This window comes from Rhincodon typus, chromosome 7 (assembly GCF_021869965.1).
Source record: "Rhincodon typus isolate 14 chromosome 7, sRhiTyp1.1, whole genome shotgun sequence".
In the NCBI taxonomy this organism is placed as follows: Eukaryota; Metazoa; Chordata; class Chondrichthyes; order Orectolobiformes; family Rhincodontidae; genus Rhincodon; species Rhincodon typus.
In genome coordinates, this window is record NC_063338.1 from 46,785,592 (window position 1) to 46,804,044 (window position 18,453).

The window sequence follows — 18,453 nt, forward strand, 5'->3', positions numbered from 1 at the left end:
TTCCTCAGACTAGGAGACCAAAACTGCACACAATACTAGGTGTGGGCTCACCAAGGCCCTGTATAACTGCAGCAAGCCATCCCTACTCCTACCCTCAAGTCCTCTCGCTATGAAGGCAACATGCCATTAGCTTCCCTCACTGCCTGCTGCACTTGCATGCCAACCTTTAGCAACTGTTCCACCATGACACCAGGTCTCATAACTCTAGAGAATCAGCACGATTGCCTTACTCTCCTTGTGAGACAGTCCTGCCATCCCAGAGAATAGCCAGGTAACCTCAATTGTGCTCCCTCCTTTGAAACTCTATAGCTCAATGCCTCAATCATACTGATGTGAGAAAGCATTGAGAAAGAAAACCAGGAGAAAATTTTTCCCAGAACATTGCTTCATGTGCAAACTACTATGTTTCTGACATTACAACAGTGATTGTTATTATTGGCTCTGAAGTGCTGTCGAAAGGTCATGACAAACACTAAATCAGTGCAAGTTCTTCTTGGTCTTTTCCTGGCATTGCATCAGAAGTGAATACAGTGGATATACGAACTTGAAATGTGTAATTAGGATAAATGGATACAGAGAGGGATTTTAAGCCCTTCTAGAACAAGTGCAATTTCTTTCTTCTCTCACCCACCAAACGTTTATCTGCTCTCAATAGTAAAGTAGATTAAACATTTGTTTTGCATTTCAGTAGTGTATTAGAGAGCTATGATTAATTAAAATGTGTATGTTATGTTTGTTAGAATTAATTTTTTCCTTTTATTTACAGACGTGGTAAACCACTGTACTTGTGCAGTGAACGCTATAAAGTTTTGGAGCAACAGTGGGTGACACATACCTTTGATCACATCAATAAGAGATGGGGGCCACATTACAATGGATTATAACTGACTTACAGATCTTTCCTGAAACATGGTCATCAAGAAGCTTTAGTTCATACAAATGTTGTGAAATTTATTTTTAAAAATAGCCATTTTGTTACAAAACAAACCACAAGATCATTATTCTGCAAAGGTGCTATTAATATCCGTTTTATGGCACTCTGTGAAAAATCCCAGCAAAGCTAAAAGCCTGTCTCTAGAAATGGGCTAAACTATCTTCTATAGACTAAAGGATGTTTTATTTATTAGTCATAATGAAGAAATTGTAGCAAAGTATGTGTACAAAAAGCACAATTTGAATTTGTGTGCTCCTCACTAAAATAGATGTAATGTTTATAGAATATGGCCAAGATTGATATAATGTGTTATTTTTGAAGGGTTGGTTGCTAATTTTGTTTCCTTGGAAAAAGTGCACATTTATAGGAGGGTGAAATCTGGTCCTATACACTTGATGGCAGTACACTATTTAGAAATTAATTATTTGAAGCCTGCTTCATTTGTTGTGACATTTTTTCTGATTAGTCTGTGCTGAGTTTTTTTCTTTGCTTTAAGAGGTTTTGATTTATATCTGGCCATAATAATTTTCATTAAGTTTACTGTAACGTGCCCAGTTTATTTAAAAGGATTTTACAAAAAGAGGCTTCAATCTGTAGAAACTTCCTAATTAAAACAAAAATAGGCTGTAAAACATTCAGTCTCAGGAAATTTTGTTTCTTATTTTGTTAAAGGTAACTGAGCAACAGAAATATTCGGACTGACTGCTGCTAGTAACAGAACAAATATCTTTTTAATAAATTGCTTATTTGGGAGCCTAGCTTTATGCTTTGCAATTTATAAGCACCTTATGGAGATAGTGTGTTTACCAAGTTTGGTCACCATATAAAAAGAAGAATTTTCTCATTACAAATGTGCAACCTTGACCAACTTTAATCCAATCAGCATTCAAATTGGATACTGTGGTATGTTATGCAATGATTAGAATGAAAATACACAGGCCCTCCCTATGGCAAATTTCTGTTTCAGACAACCACTGTCAGCACTAGGTTTATTTGTATTACAATTATGCAGTGTAATTACCACCTTTTTTTATCTGATTTACTAAACAGCAGACATTCAGATGATGTGGGAAATGAACAGTCCTAATGTATTCTCGTAACCAAAGTGCAAATGGGATTCAAAATTTAACTGCAAGAATTTGTGGGCACTTCTCATATTTTCTTTTCATTATAGAAATATCTTCAATTTTGAAGATGTGCAATTTTGTTTCTTGTCTATTTTTCCCTTTTTTAATTCAGCAATCTTTAGCAAATAATATACAGCTTCTGATTAAAATATAGCAAGACTGGACAAATCCAAATTCCAGTAGACAAACTGCATAAAATGAGTTTGATTTTGGTTTTGGTGTTCTGAGGGAAAAAGCATTTCAGTCATATTTATACCGAATGTAAAAGTACACATACCTATCAACAAACATTTCTGTATACTAAATCACAAAAAGGTGAAAATTCTGAATACAAATCATGAAAACTTAAAGAATTTTATAAAATCACATCTTAAAGGGAGTAATTAATTATATGCTGCAATTCAAAAGTACAGAAAAGCGACCCGTTAATAGATAGGTCCTGTCAGAGTTATCATGGACTAGATTGTGAGATTGTTTGGAATGATTCGTATTTGTAAACATTGGGAGCTATTGAAATTTGATGTATAATGGGTAATCAGGTATTTTGTTTATTTAGATACAATTTCTCTTTAATTAGTATTTAAAAATTCTACAAAAATTGTGATTTAGTGATTATACCGATATCTGACGTGCAAAAATAACTGACAGACTTAATAATATCTAATGACAAATACGTCAAGGATTCTTTTAAGAATTTGAAAGGCCCTGAGTGCAGAGCAGAATGGTAGTTAAACTTTTATATCTAATTGCCAGCATTAAATAATTCAACAATTTAGCCAACAGTATATGTTTAAAAACCAGACAGCAATGAGTACAGTAATTGTACCTACTATGCTGTCAGTATGGTATTTAATTATGAATCATCTTCCAATAAGTATACATGGAGTATTCTTTATTGCTCTAACTCTGAAGGATGGTCATTGGCTTTCATTCACTTTTTGTTCCCATACTAGTGCAGTTTGATTGCTAGATATGCAGATGATTTAAAAGTGTACTTGAATTCATATATGCTGCTGGATTTTTATTTTAGTTTTCCTATGTTTTCCAAGACCCACTAACCAAATTAATATCATCAAATAAGTGGTGTGTAATTTGAGATAAAAATTGAGTGTTCACCAGTGTGTTACCCTGTATGAATGAATGTTAAATACAGTACATTACTGTAAAAGCTGAACATTTTCTGGCATATTGAAAACTTGGGATTAATCAAAATATGACTGTAAAATATGTTAATAAAGTATGTAAATCATGCGTGTCTTTTTTAAAGTAAGATTTTCAGTAACTAACAACTCACATGTCCTATATGATAAAAATAGAAAGTTCACTTTTACAAATGGATTTTTATGGAATGAATGTACCAACTAAAAAATTAACAAATGGACACCTTCTGCATATTTGCTTCTGACATTGTAGCAGGAGGTTGATTTCAACCAGGAATGCCATCTTCCATAACATACCTTTTGGGCAACTGTTCTCAAGCTGCTACAATGTTGAATTGCTGTAACGAAGATTTCATCAAGTATTTATTTTTGTCCGTTAGTTCAGATTGAGAAATCTCTCTACTTTAGTGGCATCTGGAAACATTCAAATGCTTATATATAACAATTTAAAAGTCTTCATAAACATCAATTCTTAAGTGTATACATTTCAATTTTTTACTTACAGTTTTTAGAAAAAAGTCACCAAAATTTTCTGCGGAGTATGCCAAAGCTCACTGTTTAGGGTACAAGAAATATGCACTGTTTTAACAAATAATGGAGTACCACTGTATTTACAAAAGGAAGTATACTGTTAATTTAGTTCGTGAATAGAAGACATTGCCATTCTGAACTTCAAAGTGGTCCAGTGTTATTTGGCTACCAGCATCCAAGCTTGAAACACTAGCCACTGGAAAAGTAAGAAGTCTTTTGTTTTGTGTCATTTTATTATGTTGTCACAAAGATTACAGCATCTAGATAACTTATTAAGTTATCTCTGCAGAAACTTGAACACTGACATGAGATATTTAATCGCTTTATTACAGCTATTGGAGTTTTTGCTTCCACTAGAATTCTAGGTATCAGTTATCTTTTGGGCACTCCAGAATTTGTCTTTTATCTTGCCTGGTGTGATGTTGATCAGAACATAATGCAAAGACTTTATGGAGTACTTAAAGGTAGAAAAAATCCCAAAATGCTTCACAGAAACATAATCAGACAAAAATGAGCGGTGGGAAAGAAGAAAATAACAGCGGGGACCAGATCCTAATTAAAGGTGTTTGAGGTGGCAAGCAAGTGGGAGCTTGGAACAAAAACTGTGAACTGGAGAAACATAGCAGGTCTGACAGCATCTGTAAAGATAAAACAGTGTTATCGTTCTGAGTCTAGTGACCCTGCATCAATGTTAACACTGTTTTCTCTACAGATTCTGCCAGACCTGATGTGTTTCTCCAGCACACACATTTCTGTTTCGGATTTCCAGCATCAACAATTCTTTATGTTTATTTAAATGGGAGCTTGGTGCTGGCTTACTCATTCAGCCATTAGAGAGCCAGCGATGGACACTGGGTTAGCTGTACTACAGCAGGAGGGATTAAAATGGTACCAGTGACATTGGGGCAGCAGCACTTAATCCCAAGGAATGAGTTCAGGAAAGACAGGGGTATCTGAATGAAAGGTCTTGGACTAAAAGACAGACCACCTGCCAAAGGCCTCATTCAACCAGGTATTAGGGTGCCCTTGAAAAGGCGCAACAGCTGAGAGGAAGGAAGGACGAAGCACTGGCAATGGGACTTCAGCAACCTCAGAATCAGCAAAAGAGGCTTACTGGTGAGGAGCACGTCAGCAGCCTCGTTAGAAGAGGTTACCACCCAGGCAGTACGCTCTCCCGATGTCCAACAGCAAAAATTGAGACTTTCCAGTGAGGCAGTTGCAAATATCAGAGAGATTCGCTTATTTCAGGGCTATCACCGTATTCCCCTAGCTATAGGTTGTCATTCGTGTTGCCATGGTTCCCACTGATCAGCCAGCAATCTTCATCGATGAAAATGGTTTTCATTTGCTGTGTTCAGCTGATCTGTGACCATTAAAAGCAGATCTGATAAGTGTGTGCATGGTTCCTAGAAAGTAACTGTGATGCAGGTATACTTCAGCAGTTCCAGTGCTGAAGCATTTCCAACCTATATGTAGCTTCATGGATGGATACTGGGAGACAAAGGCTATCTACTCAGGACATGAAGCTCAACTGTGAGGAACTTGTGCATGGTTGAGGATGAGAAGTGCTACATCTGACACAGATCAACCCGTGCAACCATTGTGCAGGCCACTGGGCTTCTGAAGATACAAGATTGGCCCAATGGGGCTCTTCATTATGCTCCAGCAAGGACCTTAATGGTCAACTATGTTTTTTAGTAATCTGGTGGTGCAGAGACAGGAAGCATTGAATGGTGATAATCTTGTGGACTGTGGTACATCCTCCAATGAGGAGGATGAGGAGAAGGCTGCTAATGAGATGACACAAGATCAGGGACCACAGGCAAGACATAATGAGATACAAGGTAAGGAGAAACATATGCAGATGTTTGTGACTCCTAATACTCTTCAGAAGCATTCCAATAAAACCTTATTATTAGGGACTAGTTGGAAAGGTGGATTGATTCCTTATCCAACTCTACACTGGCCACAACAAAGTTTGACTTTAAATTGCAAAGTGATATTGTTAATTTTATATTGGACTGTAAGAAGTGGCTTAGTATCGGAAATAGTTCAGCTGGGTCCCTTAGGTTCAATAAAGAATAGATTTCTTGCAAATATATTACTCAAGCAAAGATGCACATTATTAACGAAAGGTAATGTGCAAATATATCCTGCAATCCTCCTTGAAAAATAACGTGCGCACACACAACATCTCTAAGTTTCAAGACACAAATTTCTGCAATGTTATTCTGTTCTGTCGCTGAAATCACTTTCTACGTGAGCTAATGGTACTGAGATCTCTTTCTGGATCAGTTATGAACAGTTGAATTCTCTTTATAGATGGTGTAGATTCAGTTTTCTCTTAAGAACTTTCCACTTATAGCAATGAGGTGTTCTTCAAGGTTTTTAACCTGAGAGGGGTTTCGGAGAGGCGGTGAAGGCTGTTAGCCTGTGGCAGATTCTTTCTGATTATGTTCAAGTGTGATCTCCGTCTGAAAATGTTGCAGAATTGGTGTCTCCTTTCAAGCAGTTTGTTCTTTGTAAATGTGACATTGTTGCTATTATAGCCATTGGCCTTTGCTTTGAGAATTGTTCTAGTTCCCAGAAAGTTCAAGATGTATATGTGTTCAGTTGATGATATTCTAAGTTATTATTTTATATAACACATCATCCTAATACTTCTACCCTTGGAAGAAGTGCAATGTAGCTTGCAAAAGTGTTTCATTTCAAAATGTCAAAAAAGTCATAAAAAGATTACAAAATATGTACATACCTATTATTTCATTTTTTTTAAGTCGAACCAATACAATTATGCACCTTTCAAGATTAGTACCCATGTAATTCAGGCTGGAGTTAAATTCTGGACAAATGATCAGCTTTCATATTATTTCTCCTTGTGATTTGGATGATCTTTAAATGATTGGGTTGAAAAAAAAACTCCACTGAAAGAGCCTGGCATTCTAGGTTTTGAACTTTGCCACAAAATTTAAGTTATTCTGATCAGTATGCAGTAGGATTCCTTGTATCCATGGTAAACATATACTTCTGAGTTTTATGAGCTAACAATGGTCCTATTGTTTCCTTTTCCATAGTGTAAGCCTACCTTGCAGTTGATTTAACCTTTTTTGAGAGGTATTCCACTGATTGCTTTACTGTTTGTCAGTTAAATCTGTCACTGGAGCAGCACTAGTGCTGATCATGCTGACTTGTTTTTAGTCCAGTGTGATTTCTCCTCCTCATGTTAATTCTGTCAAGCTGATGATAGCTTTTTGTGTTTTGTCCCAGATTATATATACATTTGTTCTTGGCTTTCCTGACATTCCACAATAATCTCTTATGAAACTAAATTATCATTTTTATTCATCTTTTTGTATTGGTAGTGCAGTCAGGGTAAGGAGAAGAAATAGCTGTTTAACCGCTTTGGGTGTGCTCCGCCAAATAGCAAGACTATGGATGACATAATCTTGACCTCAAATTTGCTTTCCTACCTGCCTTCCACAACTATTGATCGAAAATCTCCCTAGCTCAGTCTTGAATGTATTAAGCAACCCAGTCTCCACTGCAATCGAGTAGAAAATTCCAAAGATTAACAACCCTCTAGGAGAGAAAAGTCTTGTTCATCCCTCTCAAGTAGAAGACCCCTGTATCTGAAGCTGTGCTCCGTGGTTGTGGATTTCCCCCACAAAGGGGAACATTATCTCAACATCTACACGGTTAAGCCCATACAATTATCATCTATATACAGTATCAAAAATACCACACAATTATACAGTGTTGGCACTAGGGAATGCATCCATGACAATGAAAAAAGAAATTAATTTTACACCCACATACTCATTGCAAGAACAATGCAAGTTGTGGTTTCGCCGATGCCGAAGAGAATTTTCCGATTACAAATCAGACACCGCATTGCCACCGTAGAACATTTAATTCTTACACTAAAGAAAGGCAAATTGCCCATTTTTACAAAGAAAAACACAATTACTCTAAGCTTATATGAAATAAAGACAACTCTGTTTGTTTGTTTCATTCGGCTCCATTTGCCTACCTGAATATGTACCAGTGACTGGTATTGATAACTTAGCAATGTCATTTTAGTGCGGTGTTTATTATCATTTGCTTTTTCAGAAAAGTGTCCCTACCCCTAGACAGGCGGGTCTGGTTCAAGTCCCACCTGCTCCAGAGGTGTGTAATTACATCTCCGAACAGGTTCATTAGAAAAAAATAGGTCAAATAAAAAAAGCAGAAGTTTTTGAGAAGGTTTGTAGCTCAGGTTGTGGATGAGATTGTAGACTGGCTCGCCGAGCTGGTGTATTCGATTACAGAGATTTCGTCACCCTGCAAGGTAATATTGTCAGTGCGCCTGCGGTGAAACATTGGTGTTCTGTCCCACATGTTATTTATATACCTCAGTTTGCTGGGGTGGTTGGTATCACTTCCGGTTCTGTTTTTCAGTGGTTTGTATATTGGGTCCAGTTCAATGTGTTTGTTGACAGAGTTCTGGTTGGAATGTCAGGCCTCCAGGAATTCCCTGGCATGTCTCTGTTTGGCTTATGCTATTATGGATGTGTTGTCCCAGTCAAATTCGTGTCCTTTGTCCGTGTGTATTGAGACCAGTGAGAATTGGTCGTGTCGCTTGGTAGCTAGTTGGTGTTCGTGTATCCTTATTGTTAGTTTTCTTCCAGTTTGGCCTATGTAATGTTTCTCATAGTCCTTGCATGGTATTTTGTATATTGCATTGTATATTATGTTGTAAATAACAAGTGGAACAGAACACCCACGCTTCACCGGAGGTGCACTGACAATGTTACCTAGTAGGGTGATGAAACGTCTGCAATCAAACACACCAGCTCAGTGAGCAATTCTACAACCTTATTTAGTTGGCTACATGGATGACTACTGGTGGTGATTAGTAATTTAAAGAAAAAGAAACAAACCAAAAAAAAAGTCACGGTGATTTTGGTGGTAAAGTCGCTCAGTTGTGTGTGGTAGCACTTCCTTCCTCTGAGCTAGGAGCCCCCAGGTTCAAGTCCTGCCTGCATTCTGAACAAGTTCATTAGTAAATATCTTGGACATTTATCTCTTCGTCAAGCTTCATTGTATGTTTCTAGTGGTTGTTTATCCAGTGTTTGACATCCAACTCTTAACATTGGAGGCTGTTGTTGTGCTGTAGTAGAATCCCTACTTTAGAAAAAAAATAAAGCAGATACAGTGCCTACCTCTAAGCCAGGAGGCCTGGGTTCAAGGCCCACCTGCTGCAGAGGTGTGTCATAACGTTTCTGAAGAGGTTTAGTGAAAACAAATGTAAAGCAGACGCAGTCCCCTTCAAACTCTATTTTGATTTACCATCTTCCCTGTCTTCCCTGTACCCTCTTCTCTATTTTTGATGCTTCACATTGCCCATAATGGACTTTGCTTGAAACTATTAAATTGGTTACACGGCTAATTACTGGTGGTGGTTAGTAGTTTTTAAAAAGGCAAAGAAATGTCATGGTGATTTGATAGTGGGAAAGTCATTCTCTTGTGTGTGATAACACTTCCAGGTGTATATATATATAAACAAAGACCCAGTGATAGTACTTCCAGATATTTTTAAAAAAGCAGACCCGGAAAGGCTCTTGTGGCACAGTGATAGTGTCTCCACCTCTGAGTCGGGGACCTGGGTTCAAGTCTCAACTGCTCCAGAGGTATATAATAGCATCTTAAACAGATTGATTAGAAAAATAGGTTTAATTTTAAAAAAAGAGCAGAGTCCTTTGCAGCCTGAGTAGATTTGTCAGTAAAAGCAATCAGACTCTATGACTTGAACCATAGACCTTCAGATTTAGAGTCACAGAGCTGTGTAGCAATGGGAACAGACCATTCAGTCCAACTCGTCCATGCTGACCAGATATGATAAATTAATCTAGTCCCATTTGCCAGCATTTGGCCTATTTCCCTCTAAACTGTTCCTTTCATGTATCCATCTAGATGTCTTTTAAATGTTGTAGTTGTATCAGCCTCCACCACTTCCTCTGGCAGCTCATTCTGTACACGGACCACACTTTGTGTGAAAATGTTGTCCATTAGGTCCCTTTTAAATCTTCACCCTCTCACCTTAAACCTATGCTCTCTAGTGTTGGACCCCCCTACCCTGGGGAAAAGACTTGGGGTGAATAGCCAATCTATGCCACTTGTGACCTTATAAATTTCTATAAGGTCACCCCTCAGCCTCTGATGCTCCAGGGAAAATAGCTCCAGCCCATTCAGCCTCTCCCTATAGCTCAAACCCTCCAACCCTGGCACCATCCTTGTAAATCTTTTCCGAACCTTTTCAAATTTCACAACGTACTTCCTGTAGCAGAGAGACCAGAATTGCACGCAGTATTCCAGCAATGGCCTAACAAACGTCCTGTACAGCCTCAACATGACCTCCCGACTCCTATACCCTGGCTCCTATACTCCTACACTGACCAATAAAGGCAAGCATACCAAACGCCTTCCTGCCTACCTGCAACTCTACTTTCAAGGAACTACTCTATCTACTTGATGTTTTAGGCCTATTATGGCACGCTGATAATGTCTCCATCCCTGGACCAGGAGGCCTGGGTTCAGGTCTTACCTGCTACAGAGGTGTGCAAAAACATCTCTGAACAGGTTGAAATAAAGCAAAAAAAGTCATGGTGATTTGGTGGTGGGAAAGTTTTCAATTGTGTGTGATAGCACTTCCAGATATATAAAAAGAACATATAACAGACCCAATGATAGAACTTCCGAGTGTAAAAATATAAAGCAGACTCAGCAGGGTTCTTATGGGATAATGGCAGTGTCCCTGTTTCTGAGCCAGGAGGCGCCAGTTCAACTTCTACTTGCTCCACCGTTATGTAATAACATCTCTGAAGATTTGCAAGGAACTGTGAAAAGTAGGGGAATTAGGCTATTTGGATAGTTCCTTCAAAAAGGGAACAGTAAGCCAAATGGGCACTTTGTGTTGTATTATCCTAAGTTCAATCTAGCCAAACACATAATTCTGCTATCTCAGTTTAATAATTATGAAATGTGAAAATGTGTTGTTTCAATTAAACATGATTTATTTTCAAAATATAATTTGAATAAATCCAAGATTATCTTGAATGTAAACTTGTACTCTAAGTGTTTAAACAGTGCTAGCTTTCTGGTTTTGTAGCTAAAATAGAGCAATTCAATCAGAGGTGATGCATAGACACTGATTATTCCACTCATATTGATCATCATGGTTTATTGGCGAGACCTTGCAGGTGTTACAACAACGGATGAACAGACATCATGCAACAATTGCGAGGCAGGAGTGTTCCCTCCCATCGAGGAATACTTTAGTGCTCAAGGACAATCAGCCCCAATCTTCGGGTAAGCATTCTCCAAGGCAGCCTTTGAGATACACAACAAGGCAATCAGTTTCTGCTCAACGATTTTGCGAAGTTCCATACCCATGAGGGCGGCCTCAACTGTGATCTTGGGTTCATGTCACGCTACATGTAACCTCACCATACTGCTCTGTGTTTGCAAAACTTTCCTTACTGTTCTGTTTTGACACTGTCACATTGATAAGTTGTTATCTCTCTACCTTAATTAGTTTGTACATTTTTGGATTACTTGTTACTTTGGTTAGATCCTCGTCATGTGACTCATACCTATCATGTTATTTTCAGCCATTTAATTTGTCTCTAGCACCATCTTTATTTTGATTTTTTTCTAATTATTTCTCTACCTTATTTAATCGGATCATAGGTCATTTCCTTCTCTTGCTATTCAGCTGTTGACACTTGACTCACACCATTTGACACTTTGCATCAAATAAACCTGTTGGACTATAACCTGTTGTTGTGTGACTTCTGACTTTGTCCACCCTCGTTGAACACCAGCACCTCCACATCACATTCTACAAGTTAGCTTGTGTTTCTGTTGACCAAATATTACCTCTGTCAAATTCATAAGAATGATTCCAATATTCAATGCTATCTGAATGAAAATCTTTTAGGTTCGCAAAATATTTATGAGAACAAACAAATAATTGGCAGATAAAGCTCAACAGATTTATGACTAGGAGAATTTGTCGCTGTTTTGTATTAATAGAACTTTTTTCATGGAAAGATAAGACAGCAACAGAAACATAACTCTGCAGAGATCATTAATCTGCCCATATAAATGCATGATTTAACTTATGTATAAGAACTCTTCATGTTAGTGCAAACATCAAGTTAAATGAATTTAGATGAAAATTCAGCAATACCGATACAGCCAGTCTTTATTTAAAATGTGTTACTGTAAAAGATGTGGTTTCAGATAGTATTTACACCATTGAATGGATCACCTCAGCCTGAGAGGTTTATGCCAGTGCTTGTGCTTGACCCACATGTCGTGTGATTTTTGACCTTGTATTTATAGCAATAAACCGTCACATCAACTGTATAGCATTTTATATATTTCAGTCTAAGACTGAAATAGTTATTAATACAATGTTGAGACTGTATTGTATTCCTTTAAGTTATTATACATGTATCTAATAACAAAGTAGAATAACTTATTTTACTTGTGAAATATTTAACAATTGATGAGTTTTCCACTGATACTTGTTTTAGCCCTGGGTTGAAAAGCTTATATCATGCTATGCAGTGGTAAAATCATATTGTTCATTTCTGTTGGTTGTGAAAATAATTGATTGAAAAGAAAGTTAATAAAGAATTTAAATTTTAAGAGTAGTCATTTTCTAAGGCTTTCAGTGCACAGATTATGAAATACGAACACAAATTATTGCAGAGTTAGAAGACAAACTGCCTGATTTCTCACAACAAACTGCAGCTTCCGAATCTGTGTAGGTACTGCTGATTAGAACAAAGTTTAACTTTAGCATGGTCTTCATTTCTTTACATTAGATGTGTTAATTTCTTTCAGTATTAGTGACAATTAAAAATGTTCCGGTTTCACGTCAATGTGAAAATTAATCATTTGTTTAATTTAGAATCAATTAAACTTTGTTTTCTATATGAAGAATATCGTCACTAGGTGTATTGAAAAACAAAAGACCGTATGGTTTATATGGCAATGGTTTAGCCAACTGTTATCATCCAGACAATGTAAAGCCCTGTTATGTTTTCCTCTTTATCTACCAAAACTGCTCAATATTCTAGTGTCAATCGGGAATATTGGTACCCCTAACATTTTTCTCTACTGTGAACCATTTTCATTTAACTATCCATATGCACCCCCACAATCTTCTGTGGAACTTGAACTGTGGAACACTAATCATTCTTTGTAAGTCCTGGCAATGACAAACGATGGGTGCAAATATTTCTATCACTTTAAACAGGATGACAGAAACATTAGATGTGGCCTTACAAGATATGACTGATCTGCTCTATGCTGTTCCCCTGCCACAAAAGAACAGGAGGTGTGCATGTGATGGTTGCCCAGGAAAGGTGCGATCGTAAGAGGAGACATGGCTGTGGGAACTCCTGTTGAATTGTTCCCATGCTTCAGCCACCGACACCCGACCCCCCAACAGCATTCAACATGCAGTCTTGTCACCCATTGGTCAACTGTGACCCTGGATAGCTTCAGATGGAGCAGTCTTTGGTGTCATCCTCTTTGCACCCAACACCCAAACGTTGGCAACAATGAGAATCTCAAATGTCACAGTAGGAGTTAGATGATCTGTTTGTACTTCTGCTGAAGTGGTTCTGCTGGAAGTGCCAAGAAAAAGAAAACAGAAGTTTTGGTGTTCGTGAAATTTATGAAAATGGTTTGTTAGTATTTGTAACTTCCTAATTCCCAAATTATTTATTTATTTGAACCACTTCTCCATGGTCAACATTCTTGGATGGAAAGTACCAATACAGATTTGAGTTACCTGGTGATGAACATAAAGAGATGAACTGACTGAGATCAACTGGTGCATGTTGGTTGGTGATAGTTACAGATCTGCTTTGTGTAAGTGTGAAGAGGGCAGCTTCCAGTGAACCTCGCAGAAACCTTCATGAACTATAACTTTTATTTTTAGATCACCTGAACATTGAATGAATTAACTGGTGATTGATAAGTATGGCAAATTAAAATGTAAACTATTCCTATGCCCTCAAACCATGTATCAACTCTGGCTGTGGAAAAATAATCCCCATTTTCAATATTTCATCTCTGGTTTCTATAAACACCCTAAAGTAGGTGAATTGTTTGCTGGGCCTAGGAGATATACCAACTTCCTCTGCAATGGGAATAGCCTAGATGACAAGGCACTCTGATTCAAATCTCTGGGTAGCTTCCTACAGGCACAGGGTCTCAATGACTGCACATGTGGCAACTGAAGCATTAATTCATGGAATGTAGATGTCGCTGGCAAGGCCAGCATTTACTAACCATTCCTTTTTTTATTCATTCACAGATGTGGGCATCACTGGTTAGGCCAGCATTTATTGCCTATCCCTAATTGCCCAGGCAGTTAAGAGTCAACTACATTGCTGTGGGTCTGGAGTCACATGTGGCCTGACAGTGTAAGGATGGCAGTTTCCTTCCCTAAAGGACATTAGTGAATCCAAATGGGTTTTTCCTGACAATCGGCAATGGATTCATCGTCGTCAGTAGACTCTTAATTCCAGATTTTTTTTCTGTTTAATTCAAATTCCACCATTTACCATGGTGGCATTCAAACCCAGATCCCCAGAACACTAACTGGGTCTCTGGATTAACAGTCCAATGAGAATACCACTAGGCTGTTGCCTCCCCAGTTGCCGTGGAGAAGGTGGTGGTGAACTGCTGCAGTCTATCTGGTGCAGATCTTCCTTACTGAAGTCATTTCAAAAGTAGTGATGACACTATCCATCTTGCTGGCCTCTGTGTAAACACTTCCAATTGTAAAAGTTTCTCAGAATATGCATTTAAACTGTTTCCCAGTGTGAATTGAGAAAGCAGATGTGTACACTAATCTACTATTAATTTCAGGAGTCTGGACTTCTTACAATCTCCAAACAGTATTGCTCAATCTCCCTTCCATTTCACTGATAAGTTTCATGATCCTGACTAACCCATGCAGGAGGCATTAACTTTGAATTATTATGAAGATAAATACTGCTTGAGTTCCTTGGTCACTCTTACATACGTTGCAGTCGAAACAGAAATGAGGGAATTGGAGATGGGTTTTGCATGTGAGATGATATGCCAGCTCCCACCCCTTTCCACTATTTGATGCACTTCTGGCTATTTTCCTATCTTCCACTTACTATCTTCCATAAATCTGAAATTATTCAAACCTCTGTTGCCCATTTCCTAACGTTTATAACATCATACATCACCCCAGTCTTTGCTGATTTTCATCAGGTACTGATTAAACAATTCCTTGATCCTTGTTTTCAAATATCTCCATGGCATTGCCATTCCCTGTCTTTGTATCTTCTCCAGCCCCACATCTCTCTAAGATAGCTCCATTCTTCGAGTTCTGCCTTTTGAGTATGTCAGATTGGGATTGCTGTATACTCAATTCATGTTGGTGACTTCAATTGCCAAGGCTCCGAGGTCTGGAAATGGTTTCCCAAATCTCTTTATATTAACTTCTTTCCTAATTTAAAACACTTTGTAAAGCATACCAATTGATGAATCATTTGGTCATCTGCCCCAATATTTCTTTATCTGGCTTACTGACAGATTTAATTTGATAATATTTCTCTGAAACACCTTGTAGCATTTTATTATGTTGAAGGCACGCATAAATATACATTGTGTGTATACTTAACTATCTGGAATATAAAAGTACTTAGATTTTTAATAATTAATATTACATTGAATACTGTTGTAAATTTATTGCGAACTTCTATCATAGAGCTGGAGAAGAGAGTTTTTAAAAATCTCCAATCTTTTCTAAGACATAGTAATTTTGCACTACTCTAATTTTTCATTTGTGATCTTCATTGTCAATAACGGTCTCTTGATCGTACAGAACTTGAATATTACTGAAAGCAACTATTGTAGCTGAATCAGGGAAAATTCAACAATTTATACCGTAGGAGAAAAAGCTGCTGATTGATTGGCAATTCACTCTGACTGTGAGGCATTGCCAAGGAGAAAGCAACAATAGGCTCTCCAAGCTCTTGGGAGATTTAAAAAAAGGTGTAAAGTTTGAACATACCCTTTTTATTTGCATTGAACTGATCCCTGCATTGATGTATGCTGTTTCCAGCAAGCATAAATGAGCCAAGTAACAAGCTTGACTGATTATCCTAAATTGGTTGTTAGTGCAGCTATCAGTGGAAAAGCTTGGCAAAGTGTCTCTCTTTTCAGTAATTGTGAACTAAATTGTGTTTACTTTGGCCAAAGGATGAAGATAGGTGCTGTGCTAATAAGAAACATCTGTGTAAAAACCTGGATTTAGTGCACAATTTAAGCTAGTTGAGAATTATCCAAGTTTAAATATTTCTGTCGACACAAAATGAACAACTGCAGGTTTAATACTCAAATGCTGAATTGATCCAGTTTACCTGTTGTTGTGTATATACGTATGTGTGTGTATAGCCTGAATTCATTCACTTCTATGGGAAACGTGGAATGCACTGACTTCAACAGATATCAACCTGAAATAACTTCTGTTGGACAGAGATTTTAAAGACGAGTCTGAGTCCCATGTTCAGTAGCACAAATCAATTTTTATTCACAGTTCCTTCACCACACATGTGGGAGAGGCCAGAGATCGCTCCAAATCTGGCTTTCATGTGCAACCCAGTTGTCATCTTAATTAATTACAGGCTCAAATTGGAGGAGAGGTCAGTGATACTCTTCCTTTCCCAATAAAGTGCAGGATATTTATACATACCACATTATAATGGTTATATGCAACATTGACATTCATGCTTGCCACTTCCCCTCTGACCTACACATCCAATCCTGTGAATACACGATCAATGATGGACAACTTCATGGTCGACCTTAGGTCCTCTCATCATCTTGTGATTTTTGCCAGACCTCCTTTCACCTGTCCTTGGGGTCTTACAATACATTTACTTGATCACATTCCAACACCAACTGCTATGTCCCTTCCTAGGCATTTGCCAGCTACATCATTTCCTTGCTTATTACTAATGATTTTTCAAATTCAGTCATGCAATTCATATCCCTTGCTGACCTTACTACAGAAGATTGAAAATAATATCTTTTTCCACCAATTGATATAATGTTTGAAATATCAACTCTAATATAAAGTTACCTATAAAGTTGTACATAGTTAAACTTAATACTATGATGCTGTGACAAAGCTAACAATTACAGGCACAGCTTCCCTTTCACCTGGTTTGGAAAAGTCAAACAAGCTGAGTCTCTGTCTAGCAGCTGCCTTTCACAACTTCTATTTTGTATGCTGCACGATGGTTTAAAACAGAAATTTGATAACAGAATGGACTTTATCATCATTACTTTAAATACTTTTCCTCTAGGATCTATTCAAATCCCATTGATAGGAATGAAATTCAAGCACTTTTATAATTCCATCAAGTCACTAAAAGACACCTACTTGGATTCTTTAGGCTGTTTGTTAAGTTCAAAGCGCCGATTGTTTATTCTCGAGATCTTAGTGACCCTGTTTCACAATTGTTACTGCACCCCCCTCCCCCACCTTGCTATGTTATTTGTCTCTTGGTACTGTTATGAGGTTATCTTGTTTATACTTTTGTTATTCTAGTCTTTCTGCTGATGGAGAAAAGTTTCTGCAAGGGTGTTTATCAAAACCAGACCCTGCATCCAAGCTGACTGCCTACAGAAATCTAATTAAAATTTCCCAATATCTAATAAATTTGAACTACTATTATTGTACGATGTGTCTTCTCCAATATGTAATTATAATTGTTTTAAAAGCCTCATCTCAGAAAGAAAGCTTTTCCTTTCTACTCTATATAAAACTTGCAAATTTCATATCAGATGTTTTCCATCTGAGCTGCCTTATCGGAGTCTTACTGTCTGCATTCTAGCCCCATCTTAATAAGACACAGACACATTTTGTTGTCTGTAGTGAAGGCCATGATTTGAGCTATATGAAATGCAACATAAGCTAAAATTTTCATCGATTGCTTGTGTCAATTTAAAAAAAAGACCTAACAGCCATTTTGTCATATTCTGCCATGGGTAACAACAACTTCTTATGTACAGCCATGAGGTAAAATGACCTCTGAAAGTAATCAAATAAAAGTTAAGACAAAAGGATAAATCTTCAACATTAAACTGTATATTTGTATTCTAGGAGCAGCCTACAGGAGTATGCAATAATAGCTCAAGAACATATTAAAGTATCACAAGTAACCATGAAGAAATGAACAGATATGCATGCAAAATCCCAAATATTTCAAGTGTGGATAATGAGGTCTCAGTATTATTACTTCTACAAGGTAAACTTTTAAAAAGTACAGTTTCAGTGATCTATATAGAACAGTCAAAAGGAATGATCAAATTATTTGATTAGTTCCCCAGATGGCAAAAAAAGCTTTGTCACATCAACATATTGGATCAATACCACCACTGAGTGGAAGCTAAGCAATTACAGATACATCAAAAAGTAAGGACAGGGGAAGACAAGAGTTAGTGAGAAAGCAGCGGAAGGAAACTAGACAATTATCAAATTGATCCTCCTGATATTTGGCTATGTAACAGTGAACTAATTGGAAAGTTAAGCACCATGCTTTCATACTTAAATGCAAAAAATGAGAAGGCTACTCAGTTTAAAGAAGTCTGGACG

At 37.5% G+C, this 18,453-nt stretch overlaps 1 protein-coding gene across 1 annotated transcript in view; it reads left to right on the top strand.

The window, feature by feature from the left end:
• Window positions 1-3,310, top strand: part of ubr3 (ubiquitin protein ligase E3 component n-recognin 3) — a 331,038-nt gene extending 327,728 nt beyond the window's left edge. Inside the window, exon 39 of the mRNA XM_048599210.1 lies at window positions 767-3,310. Coding sequence (XP_048455167.1) covers window positions 767-884 — 118 coding nt within the window. The 3' untranslated portion in view covers window positions 885-3,310. The remainder of the gene's footprint in view (window positions 1-766) is intronic.
• Window positions 3,311-18,453: the final 15,143 nt, after the last annotated feature.